This window comes from Herpailurus yagouaroundi, unplaced genomic scaffold (genome assembly GCF_014898765.1).
Source record: "Herpailurus yagouaroundi ecotype Mexico unplaced genomic scaffold, PumYag 182, whole genome shotgun sequence".
Classification (NCBI taxonomy): domain Eukaryota; kingdom Metazoa; phylum Chordata; class Mammalia; order Carnivora; family Felidae; genus Herpailurus; species Herpailurus yagouaroundi.
This window is the reverse complement of record NW_024412413.1, coordinates 13,959,798-13,983,498: the sequence shown is the minus strand read 5'-3', so window position 1 is coordinate 13,983,498 and position 23,701 is coordinate 13,959,798. Positions and strand designations below refer to the sequence as shown.

General features: G+C 48.7%; 1 protein-coding gene across 3 annotated transcripts in view; it reads right to left on the bottom strand.

The window, feature by feature from the left end:
* The window catches only part of LARGE1 (LARGE xylosyl- and glucuronyltransferase 1), a 545,419-nt gene that overhangs the window by 44,093 nt on the left and 477,625 nt on the right, over nucleotides 1-23,701 (bottom strand). For 2 of the 3 annotated variants that reach the window (XM_040490968.1, XM_040490970.1), the window contains one exon: nucleotides 12,741-12,896. The exons of the other annotated variant lie outside the window; for it this stretch is intronic. In XM_040490968.1, the coding sequence (XP_040346902.1) occupies nucleotides 12,741-12,896 (156 nt within the window). The remainder of the gene's footprint in view (nucleotides 1-12,740; nucleotides 12,897-23,701) is intronic. 3 annotated transcript variants of the gene reach the window in all.

Sequence of the window (23,701 nt, the reverse complement as noted above, 5' to 3'; positions counted from 1 at the left end):
TGCAAAAGAACACAAGCAATTATTCCCTTTCAGAGAATATACATCTGCAAAGTTCTTTGCAAAAGCAGGGTTGTTTGGGGCGGGGGTGGGGGTTGCTTTGTGTGGTGTTTTTTAATGTGTTGACAGGAGTGCATGGCTTCCGGTTCAGTGAAGACAGGTGTGGGGTCGCATGTGAGGATAGGTGTGGACATGTGTGTAAGGGTGGCCACACACGTGTGCATGGAGAAAAGTGTCTTTGATGAGCTTTAAAAAGAGAAGGTTATTTTGATCATGTGAGAAAGGAAATTAGTGGGCAGAACATAAGAAATGCATGGGTGTATAGGGGTTTCTCTTTACTTATGCAGGCACATACCCTTGAGTTAGGGGCAAAAACCATCCCAAGGTAAATGGCTCCTCCAGGCAGGGGCTGTAGCCCATTCATCTCTGAATTTCCTGTACCTAGAACATCTAGAGCATCCTGAATGTTCACACAGTCTCTACTACATGTACTCATAGCCATGTACTCAGGTTAAAAAAGGGAACAGTGGCCAGTGACGCTTCCAGAACTCTCAAAGCATGGTCTGACCAAGTTGGGAGGGTCTACCAATAGTCCTGAGGGATAAGTAGCCTCTATGAACTTCATAGTAACAACAATGTGGTTCAGTGGCATCCATCCCTAGGTCACCTGTGGCTTAAGGGGTAGGGTCTAGGGAATACTGTTGCCTTCCTTGAGCTTTAATGTTCTATTCATTATCAACATGGTGGTCTGTACCTTTCCTCAGCTAACAGGAGTGAAACACCTGCTCTGGGCCAGGTGCGGTGCTAAATGTTTTCAGGTGGATTGTTTTATTAATTTAATCCTTTAGCACACATCCGTTTTACCAAGGAGGAAACTGAGGCTCAGAGGGTTTCAGTTATCTGCCAGTTACACAGCTAAGGAGCAGTCCAGACTGAGAATCCAGTCTTCAGACCTCACACCAGGGACATCTTTGCAGTGTGGTGACTCCTCTTCCAGGGGATAGATACAAGGATCAAGGGAAATGGTGGAAGACACAATCCTCCATGAAAAAGCAGGCCACAAAAATGCGTATGCAGTATGATCCCAATACAGCAAAAAGACAAACAAAAAGCCACACAGAAAACAGGCAAAAGGGAACACATTACAATGTTAACCAAAGCTTTTCTCTTGACTGGTGGATTCACAGATGAATTTTATTAGCTTCTTTATACTTTTCTGTATTTAACAAATTCCCTGCAATTTTCTCAAAGGAACTAATGCATGTAAAAGTGCTTTATAAACTGTAAAGTGCTACACAAAACCTAAGCAATGTTATTATGATTCCATTATGTACCTTTCCAAATTCTAATCTAGGAATTCTTAGTGCTGACTGCATGGTTGATGTTATCTCAAGGGGAAGACTGGAACAGCTTAAAAACTGCTTAAAACTACCTCTTTTTCACCCAGGGTAGGCGTAATTTCTCCAGGGAGATGCTGGGCTGGAGGGAGGGCTTTCATTAACAGGGCCTGCATGCGCCCGCACTCCGTACTCTGGCCACGGGGGGAAGGAGCAGGGGGCTCCTGACAAGCAAGCCACAGAAACAAAAGACAGATTTCTCCTGAGATAAAATGCATTTGCTAAATTGCTTCTTTGGGCAGCCAGCTGAGGCACAGGGAGATTTGGACTCAAGGGAAAATGGCCCTTTAAGCACTTTGCATTTATTTCTTCCCATCCTTAAAGACAGTGGCCTGGACTGACCTCTGAGCTGTCAGAGATGACGGCTAGTCATTCCTGAGGATTCAGAGGGGTTACAAGTGCGTCCATGGCTCTGGCCTAATGGCCTTCTGTTCAAAGTCAGGCAAAACTACAGAGAGAGGTTATGGGGATAACCAGAAACTGAAACCTAATCTCTCTGACATCCATTTTCTATGTGACCTTGACCAAGTCATTTTCCTGATTCATAAGACCAAGAGTTTGGGCTTCATAAAAGAGCTCTCAAGGATCAAATGCTCACTAGGGTCAGCAAACGTGCTGGGAGCTTTGCAGACACTTTCTCTTTTATTTTATTTATTTTATTTTTTTTTCAACGTTTATTTATTTTTGAGACAGAGAGAGACAGAGCATGAACGGGCGAGGGGCAGAGAGAGAGGGAGACACAGAATCGGAAACAGGCTCCAGGCTCTGAGCCATCAGCCCAGAGCCCGACACGGGGCTCGAACTCACAGACCGCAAGATCGTGACCTGGCTGAAGTCGGACGCTTAACCGACTGCGCCACCCAGGCGCCCCCAGACACTTTCTCTTTTAATACTCACACAGACTCCATGGGTTAGGGACAGCTATCTGCCTGTTTACAGATGAAAGCATTCATCATCTGAAGGGTATAGCCACTTGTTCAAGGTCACACAGTGAGTGGACGGAGCTGGGATATTACCTCCAGGTGTACTTCCTTTGAGTCCTTGTAAGTAATCAAGTCACTACAATACCTTGTTAATCAATCTCTGGGACTCTTTCTAGTTCTAATGCTAGATAGTTCTGTGACTATAGGAGACTGAACACATGTATTCCCCACAGTGGCAGAGACCTTCTGCATTCATCAACATTCATGTTCTCTTCTCTTCCTGGGTGCACAACCAGGCTGTGTTCCCAACCTTCCTGCAGGTAAGCTAACTGCATGGCAAAGTCTGGTCAGTGGAATGTGGGCAGGTTCTGGCTACTCTGGGCACCACTTTCCAGGCTAACTTATGCACCTCTGTCAGAGAGAGCAAGGGCATCCAGTAGACTTCAAAGCTCCACGGAAGGAAGAGCCACAAGATGGAAGGAGTCTGGGTCCCTAAACCTGGAAAAAACACACCGGCCAATCAAAAACATCCATTTGGACTTTCGTGAGTAATAAACAGCTAGCATGCTGAACCCATTTTACAATTGCTTGTGTTACTTTAACTAACAAGCCTACTTGCCTCTTCTAGCCACTGAGTGATGAAGACAGAATCCAACAGACCAAGTAAGAAGTCTATTCCTTCTTAGGACACTTCTCTTTCGGATGCCTTGGCAGCACAGGTGGATACCTGGTGGGTAAAATAACACTCCAAAATGTTGCTTTATACTTTCAACTTACTTTCGGTATTCTATGGCCTCGACACCCATGGCCTTATGTGTTCCTCTCAATCTCTGAATGAGACAGGCGGGGCTGCCCTATTGCCCTCAGGTGACTGATGAGGAAACCAGGGCCCCAGAGATTTGCTCCGAGAAGTTGGGCTCTAACGCACGTCTCCTGAAACCTACCTCAAGGCTCTTCCCTGTGGTTTTCCGTGAAGCAATTAGGCTTTATTAAACCACACAGACAGGTAGAGAAAGATTACTAGCTCACACTGGCTGCCTGCAGTGTGTATTAATCAACGAAGTTCCAGGAACTCAAAACAGCTACTAAGGAAAAAATCCCATGCGCCACTTTCCTGTTTTTGTGGGATGGGAAAGGCATGGGTTTAGGTCCATTCAGGGAGTCTTCCCAGAACTCAGGCTCTGAGGAAAATAATGAGGAAAAGGCCTGGTCTCCCACCCAGGGAGGTCTCCTCCCACCCAGGTTATCAGTATTGATTCGTATGTGACACACACAATGAATAGGCGCTTATTATGCACCAAGCTGTGTGCTAGGAATGGGGAATGAACCCATTTCTACATCTAAACTGTTCATAGGGTCTGGGTGGGGAAATAAATGAGCAAGTTAGCAGTTACAGTGCTGTGTATCCAAAATACCAACAAAACCTAGTGTGTGTGTGTGGGGGGGTGGGCATGTGCTGTGTGCCACGCTGCCCAAAGTTCCTCAGCTCTCTTATATTTAGTTCTCACTGAGCCTATCAGGCAGCACTAGTTACGATGCCCATTTAACAGAAGGGAAAACTGAGGCACAAAGAGTTTAAGTAAATGGCCTGAAATCTCATATTTAGTATTCCTAAGATTTTACATGCAGCAACCCTGCTCCAGAGCTGCCCTATTAGGTACGGCACCAGGAGCTGGCCAGTGGAGAAAAAGTCCAGGAGAAGAAGGCAGGGAGCTGCTGCAAAAGCACACGAGGGGAGGGACACCTGAGCGGCTTACTCAGTTAAGCAGCCGACTTCGGCTCAGGTCATGATCTCATGGCTTGTGGGTTCGAGCCCCGCGTCGGGCTCTGTGCTGATGGCTCAGAGCCTGGAGCCTCTTTGGATTCTTAGTCTCTGTGTCTCCCTCTCTCTCTGCCCCTCCCCTGCTTACATTCTGTCTCTCTTTCTCTCAGAAAGAAATACACATGGAAAAAAAAAAAGCACATGAAGGGAGAGCACCTGGCACATTGGGACAGATTCCAGCCAGAGCCTTCGGGCGGGAAGGAGGGATGCGTGCACGCTGGAGCTGGACGGGAACAAAGCAGATAGGCCACCATGGCGTGCCTAGCACCCAGACACATCCCCTGAGCACCAGGACCCCGTGGCTCCTCCTCTTCTCCCTGCCCCCGCCTCCCAGGCAAACACTGTGATCCTTCTGGGCTCCTCCAGAATGGAATATGCCTGTGGAGGGCCACCAGAGGCTGGCCTTGGGCAGCCTGTCTTAGGGCCCTGGTGCCATCCACCCAAGGGCTCTTCTGCCCACCACGTGAGCAAAGAGCTGGTGACATGCAGCTCGCACGTGAGGGCAATAATGCATTCTGGTTTTTCCTCTGGGGTTTCTCTGGGATACAGCTGTTTCCAGAGCCATCTGTTCCCCGGCCCTGCCGTGCAGACGGATGCTGTAAAGTGTTTATAGAATCCACTTATATGTGTCTTATTTTTAACTTCTAATTGAGCCACGGTGATGCTGTGGTCTTTTCTTTTTGGTGGGCTTGGTATGAGGGAACATGGCCCACACAGGCAGCCTGCCACCCTCGTAGGATGAGGGCATTGAGTCTGGAAACTGTCCTTTCAGAGGCGAGGGGGCGCTCTCAGAGCAGCTGGAAGGGAAGGTGTCAGGACAAGCTTTCTGGCCAGCGCGCCGAACCTGGCCTCCTGTGGATGTGCAGTAGTCCACACACCTTAAACCCATCAACCCGCACAACAGCCTGAGCTGGGCTTATTTATTATGGACCATTCTACAGGTGAGCCCATTGAGGCCGTGGGAGGTGAGAGTTATACCTAAAGCCCCATATCTAGTCTTCAGGCCAGTTGTTCTGATTTCGAGCACAGGGGTCCTTCCAGTACACCACAGGTGCTTCCAGAGAAGGACTTATAATAGCTCATGTGTTTGCCAAAATTTACTGAACACATACCAGGTGCCAGGCGGTCGTTTATGGGCATGAAGATACACTGATGAATGAAACAGACAAAAATCCTTGCAGTCACAGAGCTTCCTGTCTAGCGGGGAGAGACATAATCAACAAAATAAAAAAGTCAAGATTATAATATATCTAGTGGTGAGAAGTGCTGTGGGGAAAAATAAAGGCAGGAGCCCTGGGAGACAGGGATGCTGGGGTAGAGGGCAGGTACTACACTTGTAGATTGGGGAGCGTTTTAAATACTTGTAGAAAGGCCACTCGGCTGTGGGTCAAGCTGCATACAGGTTCCAGCGCTGCCATCAACCTGTTGCATGATTTGATTCCTCGGACCCGCTACCTCCTTCTCCAGAAATGGAGACAGTAACTACCTTGCAGGGTTCGCCTAAGAGTAAGAAGTGGTGATAAGTAAAAACCATGAGGACAGTCACCGAATAACTTGCAGTTCTCATTATGTTCATTTTCTATACGGAGCTCCATCCACATGGGAATCACGGCCCCAGTTCATCACTCCTGAGTAAGACAGACCTGGTTTCCAATCATGGCCCCACCACTTAGGAGCTGTTTGACTTTGAGCAAGTAACTCATCCCTTCTGAGCTTTGCTTTCCTTATCTGTGAAATGTGACTCATAAAGCCTACCTCCCTCGACTGCAGTGAAGATTAAAGCTGCATTTTCCTTTCTGCAGGAAACCCCCAATTGGCAGAGGCTGCTAGAAAAAGCAGATAAAAGTCTTGAAGCCACACAGAGAGCTGTCCCCATTTAGGAGACACTAGAGTGACTAATGCCTGGCACAGGGAGACTCAACAGGCTCCAGCATCTCTTATGTCATCACTTGGAGACTGGTGCTGGTTTCCTGAAGCGCTGTCCTGGCAAGGATGCTGGGGATGGGGCTGAGCCCAAGTACAAAGAGAGGGGTCATTGATTAGTGATTAGTCTGCTGCGGACATGTGCTAAGGAAGCTCCAAGTCTGCAATGTCCATTGACTTACAATTCCACATAAAGGTGAAAACTCATCAGTGTCCAGTTTTTTGTTGTTTTTTCTTTTTTTGGCACATTGTGGATGTTTGCTATGTTTCATAATTTAACTTCTCACACACAAATGTGTGATTCTTTTACTAGGGTCTTTCTGACTTACATATAATTGTTTTTACTTTTTCTCCTTCAGCTGCCAGGGGAAGGATGAACGGGGAGGTGAGCCCAGAAAAGGTTGTTCTGAAGCTGATGAACTCAAAGTGACAGCTGTCAGAAAAGAATTTGCAGAACAAGCAGGAGAGTCTGAGGCCATTTCCTGCCAGGATAAACAGCATCCTCCTTCCTCTGGCCAATTCCTGCCTCCTCAGTCTAGTCAGTGCCGCCTTAGTCACTGAAAATTGTAAACTGAGGTTAGTATACTTTAGTTATTAAAGGAAGCATGTGTACTTTACGAAGATTCCCATCCAAACTGATGAACACACCTGTATTCTAATGGTTCTGCATTTGAAAAGGTGAGCTTCCTTTATCTAGAAAATTCCCTTAGGTAGAACAAGGCACTCTTGATGATAAAACATCACTTTACAAATGCAATGCTTAGGGAGAGTTGCCGGTTTCTGAATCACCAATGTATGGAAACACGCCACCCTATCTGGTAGGCTGTCAGGGACAACAGGGGTATATCCTTATTTTCATTGCTCTAGAGGACAGGACTCAGAAGGGAAGGCTACACTCAACATAAGGAAGAACAGGTTTGCATCTGGAGCTTTCCAACAGTGGAGTAAGCTGTTGTAGGTGATGAGCTCCCTGTCTTTGGGAGGATTCCAACAGAGGCCAGATGCAAGCCTGTTAGACTTGCTGTAGAAGGATTTTTTGCATGGATTAGGGGTGGGGAGTATCTGTGATCATCCAACGGTGTTCTGAGGAGCCCCAGGGTTTCCTGGATACACTTGAGGGACGGGGTTGCTGAGGAAAAGGGACAGAAATGCTAAGGTAAAGAATTCTGGACTCCACTGGAACTTCAGATAACAACCAATGCCCACTGAATGCTTACTGCATTACATAAATTATTGGTTCCAGGGAGAGATGTTATGGGACAGGAGAGACTGTGTGTCCCATCGGCTGTTCATCTAAACCACAGATGGAACCTGTTCTTCAAACCAAACCATCTTGTCCTCAGGCAAGAACCTCAAACACAGTCTAAAATGGGGGTCTACTCCTTCCATCACATTGGGTTCTGACTGTATTTACTCTTTGGCAGCAAAGTCAGCCAAATGGGCTCTCCTTCTCACCCAGAATCTCCTACCTGGTGGGAAATCCATTTGGGATTGTTTGGCCCAGAGCAAAGGTGATAGTCCCCTGCTATGTTTTACAGCAAGGGCTCTAAGCAACGCTGTGTTCCTCTCTCTGCCAGGCCTGCCCGGGAAAAATGTTCATAAAATCTGAAAACCATTTGTGGAACAACAGATTTGGACTCAGTATCAGAGGGATTTGGAATCGCAATTGGTGAAAAAATGCACCTCAGTGAATGCTGTGTTCCTGGTGCTGAGTCCCGTTTTTGGTGATTTAACATAAATTATGCATAAAACACTGTGACAAAGGCATCACTGTCCCCACTTGTCTGATGGTGAACTGAGGTTCGGAGGCCTCGCATGAATTCTCTGAGTCATATGCTGAGTTCATCACGCTGAATGAGTGATCTGTGATGAGGGAGCCCACTGTCTTCTCATCACCGCCCCGGTGAAGAAATAATAGTGAATTCGTGTGGCTTTTTATGTTCTCACATTGCCTTCCTTTGCATGTGCCCTGTTGTGTTCCCCTCTGGTCTCCACTGCCTGTGCTGTTCCCTCCTTCCCACCAGGTCTACTCTCTGTACCCCCTCATTCCTCCTTTTTTGGCCTTCAACTCTTACCTCCTCCAGGAAGGTTTCCCTGATGCACCTGCTCTCCTGTAGTGTATGGAATGGCCTTCTCGTGTACTATCGAAGCACAACCTTGCTCTGTCACTTCTCACACTGAAGAACGACCCCTGTGTGTCTGCATCCCTCACTAGAGCGGGCTGCGATTTGCAACACTCCCCCTGGATCACTAGTCCTGTGGCCGGTGACTGTTTGAACTATCTGCCCAGCGGATACTCCCTTTGGAGCCCTCTCCCCTCTGGGACCTGCAGTCCCATGAAGAGGTTCCCGACTTCATTTCTTCAAGACTGCACTTGTCAAAGCTCTACTAATGACCTCTTCCCACAGAGCTGGGAGTATCTGGCTTCGGCCCATGTCCAAGATCTTACCCTTCCTTCTGGTTGTGTTTGCCGGTGACACTTGACATGCTAGAGGGCCAGGGCTGGAACTCCCTACAGGGACGCCTTTCCAGGGACACAATGTTACAGCCTCTCTCCTTGCCCACGCCCCTGCCACTGGGGGCGGGCTCAGCCAGAGGAACCTGGCAGCTGCAGGGCACAGGAACCTGTCCTCTTGACTTAGAGTGCTAGTTTTACTGCTCCCCCGTTCTGAGCTGTTCCCTCTGTCCCTGCTGCTGCTGCCCTAGGTCAGAGCCCCACCTCCACTTTTGCCTGGGATGTGGCAATGGTCTAACTGGCCTCCCAGCCTCCAGCCTGTCCCTCTTATTGTATTCTCTATATGGAGCGATTTCTCTCAAATATAAATGTGACCTTGATTAAAGCCCTTCAGTGGGTCTTCACTACTGACAGGTCAGTCAAAACTCCTAAGCGCAGCCAAGGTCCCTCTAATCAGTTTCATCCTTCATCACTTGTCAACACGTCTGTGCTGCAGGATACCAGCTGCCAGCACGTTCTCTGTGAATGCCCTGCTTTTTTATCCGCTGTGTCCTTTACCTGGGACTTCCTTCATCTCTCTTATTTGTTCAAGTATTCCATAAATATTTGTTAAGTGCTTATGAGGTCCTTGCTTCTCTGCTAGAGGAAGGAGTCCCAAGAGAGGAACAAGACGAAGTCTCTAAAGGTCTTATATGCTGGTCTTCTATTAGGGAAAAAAGAAGAAGAAGAAAAAAGAAACAACTGTACGAACCAACTAATTGTGGACAGTAGCATGTGCTCAGATGAAAGGAAAATGGAGCACATCACAGACAGTGACTTGAAGCATTACTTGAGGTTAGGGGCAGGTCAAGGGGAGTTTCTGAGGACGCCACATCTGACGTCTGCCCTTTCCTTCTGGTTGTGCACCTTGGGCACCTGGGGGCAGGGTGTTCCAGGCAGAAGGAAGCAAGCACAAAGGCCCTGCCATGGGAAGGAGATTGGAGCAGAAGGGGCAGAAGGAGGTGGGTGTGGCTAGTGCACAGTCAAGGGCAGAGTGTTTGGGACAACAGCTGCAGTGAGCAATCGAGAGGGCTGTTCTCTCCTTTGTGGCCCTCCCTCTACTCGGAGAGACCACCCCCTTGGCAGCGCTAACACTTGCTGCACAGCAAGTGACTTAACGTACAGGGACTGGGCCAGCCTCTGAGTTCAACCCCGGTGTCCTGCATGGTCTGGCAGATGGCTGGCATTCACACCTGCTTGTCGAGCAAATAAATGCGGCTACAGATTCTGAGAAGGACCACTGACGACTTCCCCACCCTGATGACCCTCCGGGGGGAGCTGGTGGTAGGAGAACCAGGTGGGTCATTTATAAAGGGAGTCTCACCTCCTAAAACACAGAAGAGCGCACCTGGGGAACTCACTGATAGGGACAGCTAACCGATGGCTTCATCCTGCAAGGCTTTTTATTTGAGCCTCTTCTATGCAGGAAGAAACAAAGGCAAGAGAACAGTTTCCATTTAGTATTGGGGGACAAAAGTGCCGAATGGGCACTTAGATATTGACAATGATGGCAAATACTGATTAGAGAGTGGAAGGAAAAACCAGAACACGGTGTCTGTCGAAACCTCTAAGTGCTTCCCAGAATTCAAGCCAGAGTTCAAGTGCTTAATGGTCTTCTTTCCTCTACTGCCAGTGGTAGGGAAGGGCAGACACTGACAAAGGCATGGGGTGATGCAGAGGAGGGCCAGAGCTTGAGGGGAGTCCACTGTGACTCAGGGGTCAAATACTAGAGGGCAGGGGGGCCTTGGGACCAGTTGTCCTGATAAAGGTCCAGCCGAGCACATCCTCCAGACCTTCCACACACACCCTCCCCTGCCACTGGGAGCCTAAAAGAATTCTCATGACATCCAAGATAAGAATAGAAACGATAACAATAATAGTAACAAAATAAAATCCTGACTCTTTAGCCTGCCTACAACATCCTTCCAATCTGCCTCCTGCCTTCTTGCTGCTCAGCTTCTCGTGTTCTCCTCCTCCCCCTCCAGCCCCTGGCCACCCTGGCCATCCTTCAGGTCCTCGTGTGGGCCTGGCCCTACCCCAGGGCCTTTGCACTGGCTATTCCCCCCCCCGGAATGTACTTCCTTTGCCCTTCCACCCCTGCCCCCCCCCAGCTTTACTGAAGTATAACTGACAGACAGAAAATTACACATAATGATAACAATTTGGTGACTTTGGACATACGCTACATTCGTTCATGTATTTTCACTACAATCAAGGTAATAAACAAATCTATCACCCCCAAAACCTTCTTAGATTTTGAGTGTGTGTGTATGTGTATGTGTGTGTTAAGAACACTTAACATGAGGTCTACCTCTTAAAACGTTTGAGTGCCCAATACTCTGTTAACTGTAAGTACTACATTGTACAGCAAGTCTCTGGGACTCATTCATGCCGTGCAGCTAACTTTACACCCACTGAACAATGGCTCCCCACGGCCCCTCCCCCTGCCCCCTGGTAACCACCATTCTGTGGTCTACATCTCCAGCTTTTACTATTTTAGATGCATCTACATACATGAGGCATCATGCAGTATTTATCCTTCTGGGACTGACTTCCTTCACCTGGCATCATATCTGCCTGGTTCACCTACGTTGTCACGAATGCTAACATTTCCAATTATTTTTGAAGGCTGGACGATACTCTATCGTATATATACACTACATTCTATCCACTCGTCTGTCGACGGGCAGGTAGGTCATTTCCACCTCTGGCCGTCAAGAGTAATACCACAGCGACCATGGCAATGCAGACACTGCCTGGAGATCCTGATCCTGATTTCAATTCTTTTGGACACATCCCAGAGTGGGATTACTGGGTCATGGGACAGTTCTATTTGTAATTTCTTGAGGAACTGCCATACTGATTCCCCCAGCAGCCACAGCATTGTACGTTCAACCAACCATCCTGGTTCCTCCTCATCCCCAACAATTCTTGTTACCTTTTGCTCTTTGGGAATAGACATTCTAACAGGTGTGAGGAGGGGTCTCATTGTGGCTTTGATCCCTCGCTCTTCCATGACTGGCTCTTTCTTGTCACTCAGGTCTCAGATGGACCATCACCTCCTCAAAGAAGCCCTCCAGACCCTGCAAACCAGCGGAGTAGCCAGCTCGTCATTAATATGCTCAGTACTATGTAGTATTTCCCACTGGCTGATCATTTTTCCTGAATGTTCTTGTAGTTATCAACTATGTTTCCCCCATAAGAATATTAGCACAGTGAGAGCAAGGACCATCGTCCTTTTTTTACCTATGAATACTCAGTGCTCAGCATAAGAAGGCCCTCAGTAAATGTTTGTCGACTGACTACATGAACAAGTTACTTCTGTGTCTAATACTAAGGGTCAAGGCAAGGGAGGAAATATTTATTGAGCGTCTAACACAGCAGACGCTGAACCAGGTGCTTCAAATGCAATTTCGTGCTTAGTCTCAAACACGCCTCTAAGGTTTTTGTCCCCATTTGGCGGTTGAGGAAACGGAAGCACAGAGAGGTCGAGTAACTTGCCAGAGGTCACATACTTGGTAACTGGAAGGGGTTAAAGCCAAACCCAGGTCGGCCTGACCCTACATGCCCTGCTTTTTCCATGACAGCTTGCAGCTTCCCCCTTCCTGCTCTCCAGAACTTCAAGTCACTGTCAACTTCGCCCCTTGCTTGCTGTGCGCAACCTGCTTAACCTCTCTGTGCCTCAACTTCTCAACTCTGATGGGGGGCGGGGAGAGGGTTTCTACAAACATCAAAGGAGACAGAACATATAAACGATTATAAACAGTGGAGAGACAGGAAAGTAGCGGTGTTAGCCATGCCACGTACCTAACACTCTCTTCACCTCTGCTAACCCTAAAGGAGCCAGCTACTTGTGCAAATCTTTGATGCCCCCTGGGCACTGACCACTGAAGCCAGGGTCTCCCCTGTGGCTGCCAGGTCCACAAGGATGTCAGAGTTTCCTGGCTATGGAGAGACACGGCATCTGTTGTTTCACTGGCGCTGGGCTCGTCCTGATTCCTCTGCTTGGACACTCACTTCCGACCTCACCCCGTCTGGGCCGGCACGGCCCTTCTACACCCGCAGCGGGGAGCACGGCAGGGATGTGCTGACTCACCTGCCTCCCCCACCGCCTGGGGCAAGGGTGGTGGCTTGTGTATCTCGGGGGCCCTGCCCCGCACCCCCAGGCCCCACGAGCCACTTACGTTTTCGCTGTTGACATCGGCTTCACTGGGGCAGCCGAACAGCTCTCGTCTCAGGAGGTTCCCGTCGTACTCCAGGAAGGTCAGGTAGAGGTTGCGGAAAAACTCCACGTGCTTGTTCTTCACCCGCAGCTTCTTGGGGGAGTTCCAGTGAATGACCTGCCCGGGCGACGAGGGGCCGTCAGGCCGGGAGGACTGTGCAAAGACTCGGCTGGGCGCCGGGCTAAGCAGTGTTGGTGGCTTGTCCACTCACTCACTCACTCACTCACTCACTCACTCACTCACTCATCTATGGTACAGTGCTGAAGAGGAAGGGCGCAAAGGCCAGACTGCCTGGGTTCAAATCCTGGCTCTGGTCTAGGTAGCTCCTTCATCTTGGACAAGTGACTTACTCTCTGTGCCTCAATTTCCATATCTGTGAAATGGGGAGAGCAACAGCTGCCGCCCGTGCCAGCATCTTAGCTTCTGTCTCTCAGCTCCAAGCTTGCTTTGTGATGCTGAGGCAGGGACTTTGCAAACCCTATTTCTGCCTTGCCAGCCGCCTCCCATTAGATGCTGCCAGCAGGGGCCGTGACAGGGAGACTGACAATCTGGGAGAAGGAAAAAGGAATGTGGCCCTCCTGTTGCTTCCTGTTTCTGCAAGCATCACCCTACCTCCTTTATTTTTATTTTTATTTTGTCTTCAATGTTTATTTTTGAGAGGGAGACAAAGCATGAGCCGGGGAGTAGCAGAGAGAGGGGGACACAGGATCTCCAGGCTTGGAGCTGTCAGCACAGAGCCTGACGCGGGACTCAAACCCACAAACCGTGAGATCATGACCTGAGCTGAACTCCAATGCTCAACCGACCAAACCACCAGGGCGCCCCACCCCCCTCCTTTCTTCAAGGTGGCAGTGGCAAGTCCTCCCTTTAGCAGCAGCTAGAATCATTCTGCAGTTTTCCCAACACTGAGAACAAGTTTCCTCGTCTGCCCTGGAGCTGCCTGCTTTCCCCAGCCCAGGTCTGGGTTCCAGCCCCAAGCTGTAAGAATCCCCCCACCCCCCCTCTGTTCCTTCAGCCCCGGGGGGTGGTAATGGTTTCCTGCGAGTTTCTATTTTTACTTGGTTTACCAAATCAACACTTTACGTGTAGTTGCCATTTTTTAAAAATTAAATTCTCTGTTTAAATATTTGGTATGGTTCCTGCCTCCAGCCGGACTGAGGGATGCTCCGTCTCAGAGCTGCCTTCAACTCGTTAATACATGTAAAGCATGTAAGGAGTGTCTGGCCAAGTGTGAGCGCTCAATAAAGGCTGGCTAGTGCCAACCCTGTGCCAGGTTGGGAGAGGGGCAGCGCCCCCTGCTGACAGTGCTCGCCCTTGGTTGGCTGGCGGTGGGCGGGAGAGGCATCCACAAACAGGACTCAGAATGTGACCATGGAGGGAGGGGCGTGGAGAACGGAAGCTCTAGAAGAGGAGCTCCAGAGGTGCACCTGCTGGGGCCTGAAAGATGAAGCAGAGTTTCCTGGGAGGCAGGGGCGGGCACGGAGGGGATGGTGGTGGCACAGTCCAGCCAGAGGGAAGACCGGTGGGAAATGAGAAGTCACGTGCTGCAGCCAGAGCCCAGGTGCTGGGTGGGGTGGGTGGGAGATGAGGCTGCAGAGGTGAGCAGGGTGCAGGGAGAGCCTGGCTCCACGGAGGCCATGCTCGGGGCGCAGGGAGAGCCCAGCTCCATGGAGGCTCAGAACTCAGCTGTGGCACTGGAGATTTTACAGAGGAGGAAATTACTAACTCCATGTTTGAGTAGGATCCTCTGACTATACTGGACAAGACATGAGTGGCAGGGTGGACGGGCAGCAAGTGACGCCAGTTAGGAGAATTTCCCAGCAGGCACAGCTCATGCTCTTGGCAGGGGGGGACCCCTCACCATCAGCTTTGTATTTGTCGTCTTTTAATCCTTATGGTGACCTGAACAAGGAATTCAATTTTAAATGTTTTTTTAAATCTATCTGAGAGAGAGAGAGAGAGAGAGAGAGAGAGAGAGAGAGAGAGAGAGAGAATCCCAACCAGGCCCCATGCTGTCAGTGCAGAGCCCGATGCGGGGCTGGGACCCACAAACCTCAAGATCATAACCTGAGCAGAAACCAAGAGTCCTAGATGCTTAACTGACTGAGCCACCCAGGCATCCCAGGAATGCAATTGTAAAGAAGAAACTGGAGAAGTGACTTGCCCAAGGCCACAGAGTTGGTAAACATGGGAGCCGGGATTCAAACCTAAGTCTGAATAAACCTGACTCCAAAGCCCACGTTCTTCTGTCCACAGGGCAGAGAACAGGAGAAGCCAGGTTGTAAAAACTTCCCTGTTGATGCCTTGTCACATCACAGAAGAAATAAACTAGCTCTCACCTTTCTCCAACTCGCCTCACGTGGTGGGGGGACCAGCAGAGCTGACACTGAGACAGAGGAAGGGAATGGGGTGTCAGAGCTCAGTCTTTTCCTGGCTCCCTCCTTTAACCACATTCTTTCTGCAGGAGCCTCAACAGGCTGCCATTTAGAGAGGCCTGGAAGGCCTACTTCCCCCTGCCCGCTCTCTCAGGGTCCTCTGGAGGTATGGCAGCCACAGCCCTTGAGGCTGGCTGGGCAAATACTCTGCGAGACCAAGTCCCTCTCTCAAGGCAAAGGGAACAACAGGAGACCTGACTGGGGCAAACCACACCCCCTGCCCTCCCATGACCAGAATGGGGTGATGGCAGAGCAAGAACCCGGGATGTCAGGCCAGCCTGGGTTTGAATCTCAGCTACGCTCATTAGCTGTGTGTGTCCCAGGGCGGCTCATTTTGTTTCTTGGGGCCTCAGTTTCCTCGTGTGCAAGGTGGGAATCAGTAACCCTGACTCCACAGAGTAGCTAAGAGGTTTAAACAGATGCCTACCCGGCCCAGTGCCTGTAGGCCGGAGTGGGCCCACCTTATGTGGGTTCTCTTCTCTCCTCAAAGACGGTGGCAGCAGCCTGCCTACTGGCATCCTGCCCTCCCTTCTTCTCCTGCCAGCCTGAAGTCCACTGGAGCAGTAAGTCAGGAAGAGAGTATTTAGCATTCAGGACAGTGCAGAACGGCCAGCAGACCCTCCCTGGAATGAGGCCACTTGGTGGCACTTGCATTTCAGGGAAGCAGGAGTGTGCACAATGCATTCTCTTCCTGTGCCTTCTGAAGGATGCAAGAGGGAAGGAGAGGGAAGGCTCTCCCCTGAGAACACACAACCCGGGCCGGAGAAGGTCCTGGGCCACGCATTAAAATAATTGCATACGAGCTGGTGTCACTCACACCCTGTGGGGATCATGTCTTTGCTGCAAGACATTTTGGTGTGTGCCAAGTGCTGAGGCAGCAGGAAGGCTGATGGATATGCATCTGACTCAGGAAACCTGAACTTCCTCAACAGGGAGAAACTTAACATTAAGTAAAAATCAGGGCTAGCCTCTGTGTCCCCAGACAAACAAATCTTCACTCTCTGTGCACAAATCTGCCAGGCACTTTGGAGACACTGCGTCATCACGTCCCCCAAATAAGCCCATTTGGGTCCTAGTGTCCATTTTACGGAGATGGTACTTGACTTGCCCATGTCTCACAGTGGGTAAGTGGCAGAGCTGAGACACGAAGCCAGCTCTAAACCCGAACCCCAGCTTCCTAACTGCTATCACACACGGCGCTGTGGGCTGAGAGCTTTGCAGACAAGGACAGTGAGGCTTATGGAGGAGGTGGCTTGCCCAAGATCACGTGGTGAGTATGGACTCAGTCAAGGCTACAATGAGGACCCAGGCCTCCAGATGCCCCCGACCCACTCCAGGCCACCTCTTAACCCATCATGCCTCACTCTGTTCTGTGTCTGCAGAGTGAGTTAGGTCTGTCTATTGCATCCAGGTAAATACTGGTGACTGGTGTTCTATAAAAATTAGCCAAAGTTAGAGGGAGAAGACGGTGGTGACACTGGCAGGCCAAGGGGATTCTGGGAAACCCTTTTCCACCTGGGTGGCCTGTGACAGGGAAGCTCACCCAAAGATCCTGGTGCTTGCCAAGTGCTAAGCCAGCAGGAAGGCTGAGGGATGTGCATCTGACTCAAAAAACTTGAGCCTCTTCAACAGGGAGAAACAATGTATATTTGGATTTACCTTTTTCTCCTTAGTTTTTAATCAGCTAGACACAGCATACTCCCTTCCCCTGTGCTAGGCTCCAGAGAAGTAAATGATAGCTATGTTTATCTAATACCCATCATACCCTAGACATTAGGCCACGGTTGGCGTATGTGTGCATGTGTGACATTTTCACATCCAAACCTCAAAACAACTTGGTAAAGTTATTTCTATTATCCCCATCTTTGCAGATGATAATTCTGAGGCTGAGCCTAACACAGAGTCACTAAGTAACCAATCCTAATGCAAAATCAGGTCTGTCGTGCTCCCAAATCTTTTTCTTTCTATCACATCAGTCATTTATTCAATATATATTAAAAATGAGCACTGACTGTGTGCCAGGCACTGAGAGGGGCCGTGAATGCAGAGATGAACACAAGAGATCATGACTCTCTTTCTGGAACTTACAACTGAGAGAGAGAGAGAGGCAGATATTACATAGCTGTCCATTTTATTTATTTTCTTTTTTTTTCTAAATTTTTTTTTTTAACGTTTTTTTATTTATTTTTGGGACAGAGAGAGACAGAGCATGAATGGGGGAGGGGCAGAGAGAGAGGGAGACACAGAATCGGAAACAGGCTCCGAGCCATCAGCCCAGAGCCTGACGCGGGGCTCGAACTCACGGATCGCGAGATCGTGACCTGGCTGAAGTCGGCGCTTAACCGACTGTGCCACCCAGGCGCCCCTAGCTGTCCATTTTAAATTACAGGTATGATGTGTACTCTTAAAGAGATGTTAAAGACAGGCGGTTATTGATGGTTCCTGAGCTATAATAAAGAAACCAAGGCCCAGAGGGAGAAAGTGACTTGTCCAGAGCCACACAGCAGAGGGAGAATTTGTGCCCAGGATCTGTCTCCTGGGGCACTGTTCCTTCCACTAAACCATATGCCTGCCTCTGAAAATCTGACTCAGGATTAGTATTGCTGATAATTTTGATCAGCGCTTGTTTGACGACTGAGAAATGTCATTTCCTGGTCCCTTGAGGGACAGAATCACCCATCATTGCTGGCTTGGGGGCAGCAAGCTGGCGGTGTAGATGACATTTGGTGACAAGTTTTCACACATGAGATGGAGTGACACTGGATAATGTGTCCCAAAAATAGATTTTTGCAAGGAGCTGGTAAGTGCGTGTGAGTCTCCCAAGACTTGCGGTAAAAACCCATCATAACTTACTCCATTACTGAGGCACATTGGCATGGCAAGAATACTCAGTATCAGCAGCTAACATATATGGGAGGCTTGCGAACGTGCCATGGCACTGCTCTGAATACTTTGCTGTCATAGCTCACTTAACATGTGCATTCAACACTACAAGTGATCGTCTCCTTATCCCATCTTACAGGTGAGGAAAATCCAGCGAATTGCCCTAAGTTACATGGCTAGGAAGCAGGAGAGTCAGGATTTGAACCTGAGGGAGAGAGACATTAGGGATTCCTCTCTCATTTCTCTCATGTCTATAATCATCAAATGACTCCATTCACAGCAATGAATGTGAGTTTTACTGAAAAATTATAGGATCATAAAAGAAGCCTACTTTCCCCTTCCAAGCACAGGGACCTCACCCATCCCTGGGATACTGAGGCCGAAGGATGGTTTAGGGCTTCTCAGATACAGGGGCTGAATCTCCAGCTTGGAAGGAAGCAGAGAAGGAGGTATCCAGGTTGCAGGCCAGGTGGGCTGCAGAAGCTGCCAGGCACCGAGGGGCCCCGTGGGCGTGATCTGCTTGGGTCTGAAATGTCTGTAAAGGCTGAGTATATGTGCAGACCTGGAGTCAGCCTGGAGTGAGCCAGAGAAATTGACAGAAATTGCTTACTGTCCGAGAAACTTAAACATCATCTGGGAAGACAGCAGAAGTCAACTTGTTTAAAGGAGAAACAGGAGACTCTATTGCCCATCAAGGAAAAGGCATTTTAAAGGTAGAAACGAGACCTCAATACAAGGACAAGGCTATGGAAAGAGCTCAAAAATTCAGCTTCTGAAGCACTCAGAACCCAGAGGGTTCATAAAAATAACGCATGGTACCAAAATGCTAAGACATCAGAGCCTGCATGCAAGTGCCAGGTGAGCAAGAACATGGGCCTTATGTCTTCCAAGTTTACGGGGATAAGGGGTATCTGGCAAGTGGGTATGTGTCTCAAGACCTCCCCTGATTTTCTATGACTCACAGAATAACCCCTACCCTCCTTGGCCTGGTAGTTAAGCCTATTGCAAAATGGTTCCCACTTACAATTCCTGCTCTTATCTCCAGGCTAAAAGAATTTCCTGGTATTTCTTGAGCCTGTCTTTCATGACTTGGTGCCTTTGCATATGCTCCAGCCCCCTCCCCAGAAGTCCTTACTTCTTCTCTTTCACGTGAAGACCTGCTCGTCCTGAAGGGCTGAGTTCAAATGCATGTCTCTTCTGTAAATCTCTGCCTGACCACTTGTGGCAGAAGGTTCTCTCCCAGTAGGTCTGTCTCTCCAACCCATTCTTCATTCCTGACAGAACACTAACTCTGTAGTTGCAACTGCCAGCTCCTGTGAACGGATCATGTGATCCATTTAAGATCTAAGCTAAACATGATGATCCTGTTCTCTGATTTCCCAGACCCCCTTGCAGCCAAGGTGGGCCATATGATTCAGGATTGCCCAAAAAGATACACGGGGAAGCATATATTTGATTTCCTAATAATAAGGTTCAGTTAAAGTGCCATTCTCCTCCCACCCCACTCACCTTTCTGCAGTAAACAGAGATGTGATGACTGGAACCATGACAGCCATCCTGTGACTATGAGAAAGAGCTCAACGCGCTGCTATTCACAAAGCAATGTCTGTATCTACTGCAGTATTCTTAGCTAAGAAATTAAACTCCCCCAATATAGGGGGTTTAGTTTAAGCCTCCTGCATACTGGGTTTTCTGATTCTCACTGTAAGCATTCTTTTTTTTTTTTTCTTAAAAAAAATTTTTTTTATGTTTATTTTTGAGACAGAGAGAGACAGAGCATGAACGGGGGAGGGGCAGACAGAGAGGGAGACACAGAACGGGAAGCAGGCTCCAGACTCTGAGCCATCAGCCCAGAGCCCAATGCGGGGCTCAAACTCACGGTCTGTGAGATCATGACCTGAGCCGAAGTCGGACGCTTAACCGACCGAGCCACCCAGGCGCCCCTGTAAGCATTCTTAATGTAACACCTAGGGCTGTTGCTGGGCCCTTCTTCAATGCTCCATAGAATTCTTGCACTTAACTCTATGGAGGACTCATTGCACACTCGTGTAGTTATTTATTTACATGCCTGCACCTGGCAGCAATGGAATGTGAATTTCTGGGCTGGCAGGGAGCATGACTTATTATTCTTCCTGAGTGCCACAGTGCCTGGCAGGTACTTAGTATTCAATCGCTGCCCTTTGCTTCAAGAATGGAAATCATGATGATGACATTCTCAATAATCTTCACATTCTGTCTACAGCAAATCATTTATAAAAGCCCTATTAATGTGGACTTTAGGATGGAGAAATATATTCCCCTCTTCTTTGTCTAAGGGCCAAACAGCTTGTCATGTTCTCTTGAAGGAGTTGAAGCTCCCTCTGTGCTCCCCCCTTGTTTGGTATTTCTAGGAGGGGATGATAGTCTCACAAGTCCTTTTCCCTGTCATCCTCAGGATTACGCTGCATGGGAGAGAGGGGAGAAGCAGACCCACCCACACACCGGCTGCCATCAGCGGCTGGCCTGTGCTAAGTTGCCCAATACCATGGAGACAGCCCCTCATCTACAAAAGGGCTGTCACAGAAACCACCCTGTAGTTCATGGTCAAGCCCAGAACCGATGGATCGATGCACATGAAGGTACGTCGCATGTGCACCTCAAGTCACAAAAGAAATCTGGGTTTGGATTTCACAAAATGGCCACCTTACGAACTAGGAAGGCTGGATGAAAATGGAGTCTCTGTGTGGGAAGGGGGAACGAGAAACAAGAATGGAAGCTGGGGACCACAGGTGGTTGCAGGCTGAGGCAGAAGGCTAGGATGGGTCGGATGACACAGCCCAGAGAAGAAGCTGTGGTCCTGGCTGGACGACACGGAGAGGCTTGAAGAGGGACTACTCAGTAAGGCAAATAGGTTTAACATACTGAGCAGACACTGAGCAGTGCTGATGGGCAGAGGAACCAAGCAAATTTCACCTCTGCTTCCTCTCAACTCTGTCCCCTAAACGACTTGATGTGCATGAACCTCGATTTTCCGATCCGATACAAGGAAATAAGAATGCCTGCTTCAGAGGATCCACGAGACAAGAAGTGTCAAGGCGCCCACTGCAGAGTCTGGAGCAGACTGGCGCTCAGTTCGCGTGGAACACACACACTCTGTTCCCATGGGATGTCCTTTAAAGTGACACTATCCCTCAGTCTCTAACCGCCTGACTGCCGGCTCCCTGAATGTGAGACCTGTGTTTGTCCACCTCTGCATGTGCAGTGACAGGCTTGGCCAATGTTTGTCCACTGACAATGGAATCCACCTCACTTCTTTCATTGCCCCCACCAACTGTCGAAGATTCTTTTCCAGCTCTCGTCCTTCTCTGTTCCCATTCCTGACAATTACCGGGAGTAGCTATTAAACAAAAACAGTGTGTCTGAAACTCAGATTTCAAGCCACAAAGGCTCTGTTGGCTCTTTGTCTCCTTTTTACACAGGTCCTTTGTTGCTTCTTGGTTCTTACAAATCCCAGAAAGAAAAAAAAATTCCTCCCAGACAAAAGTGCATCATTACCCATGAAAGGAGCAGAGTACAGACCAAATTCAGTGATTATTTAGTCTCCTCATCTGGAAAAGGTAGCCACGTAGGCTCCTGCATGAATCCGAGGCCCTGTCCTACATCCTTCCATCTCTTGTTCTGTCTCTGTAACATTATTTCTCCCTGTCTGAGGAGGGAGAGGATAGGGAGGGGAAAAATAGCAATAGGAAAATGGACACCCTTGCTAATGCTCAGGGACGACAGGGTCAGGAATCCATGAGAAGGTCTAGCCATCTTCTCTCATGTTCATCATGTTCAATGTTTTCAGTTCTTTTTTGCTATAAAATGGGGGTAATAATCAGTTTGAACTGGGTTTTGGTGTGTGTGGGGAATTCCCGATGGACCACTGACAGCAGGAAATGGCAAAGCCGTCCAAACTGAAGAGTCCCTCAGTGAGTGTTGTCTTAATGTGGCTTCTCTGCAGACATCTGACTTAAGACTTGTGGATGATAACTGGCCCCATATTCTTCCTCTCTATGAAATTAACTAATTACTAGGACTTGACTCACATTTCACAGACTTCTCACAGTGTCCTCCTGGGGAGTGTGTCTATTGATCTGGGGACAGGGAGGATAGAGGGAAGCAGATCCCACCTGTAGGGACAGCATGGATCTTTAGCAGAGGGATTCTCCCAAGGTTGGTTGAGGAGCAGCTGGGTTTGTAGTCCAGTGGGATTTTGCCCGTAGGGGGTAATTAATGTCCTTAGGGGCGGGCACCACATGGATCTCTGCTCCAGGAAAGGCAGCTGGCTTCCTGGTTCCCAGCAGACACCTTCCGTGATGGCTATTGCTTTTCTCTATGCCCTACATCATTCCATCACAGAACCAGACCTGGTCCTCTTCGGATGATTCTCATGGGACTATCAGTCATGCCCCATATGCCAGAAGCATGGGCATGTGACTCACACTGACCAATGAGCCATTCCTGACCATCCCTAAGAACAAAGAGTTGGGTTCAGGTATGGGCATGTGTCCTAAGAAGCATCAACAGGGTCATTCAGCTGAGGCACTGAGAGAAAGAGGGTCTCTTTCTCCAAACTGGGATTATGAGTGCCAGTGATGGTTACATCACTCGCTTTGATTTCTTCATAGCCAGTTCGATTGCCTGGAATGCCCCATTTGACCGTCTGTTTTCTTGTTTGGTATCTATATTCTCTACTGGCACATAAGCTCACGGAGAGCAGGGCCTACGCAGTCTCACTCACTACCATATAACCAGTGCTCAGGGCAGTGCTTGGTCTACTGCACACATGTAGCACGTATTTGTTGAAGAACTGAGTTCTGCGTACTTACTGGTGGGGGGACTGCTAAAAGTTACCCTGCGGAAACACAGGCAGCCCGAGAGAGACAGAGAAAGGGAGAGAATGAGTTCCTATGTCATTTGAGCGCCCATATTTCGCGGTGTCAGTGCAGAGGGCAGAATGTGGAACCGTCACATTTTGAGACGTATTGGAGTTTAAATGTGTGCGCGTAAGCGTTCCACCAACCATTAACAGCTATTGCTAGTACATTTAATAATATTTAATAATATCAATATTTAATTAAAATATCCCTCACAAAATGGAAAAAATGGCTTAAAAGGAGTCCTGCATGATAGCCCAAAGTATAAAATAAATATCCATGCGTCTACATGGATATAAATAAATATAAATGGAGGAGAGAAGCAGATCTCCTTACAGAACAGCCCTAATATGTAGATTTGAATCCCTTATTGGGAAGTAGAACTTAATCTCCCCATTTCCAGTGTGGGGTGGGTGTAGGGACTCACTTCTGAAAAATGACGCATGAAAGGGGAAAATAATCACCGTGTGGTACAGAAACCTGGAAACGCTCTCCTAACCAAGTACAGAGAGAGCCCTTAGTGAAGTCGTGTGTGAAACTCAGGTCCTCCCTGAAATGATGTGATGCCCTTGTGGGGGTGGGCACCCTTAGCCTGTACGATACTCTCCCCAAACACTCACAATCTCAGTCTCATCATGAGAAAAAAATACATTGGACAAACCAAGTTTGAGGGATATTTTATAAAATACCTGACCAGTCCAGCTCA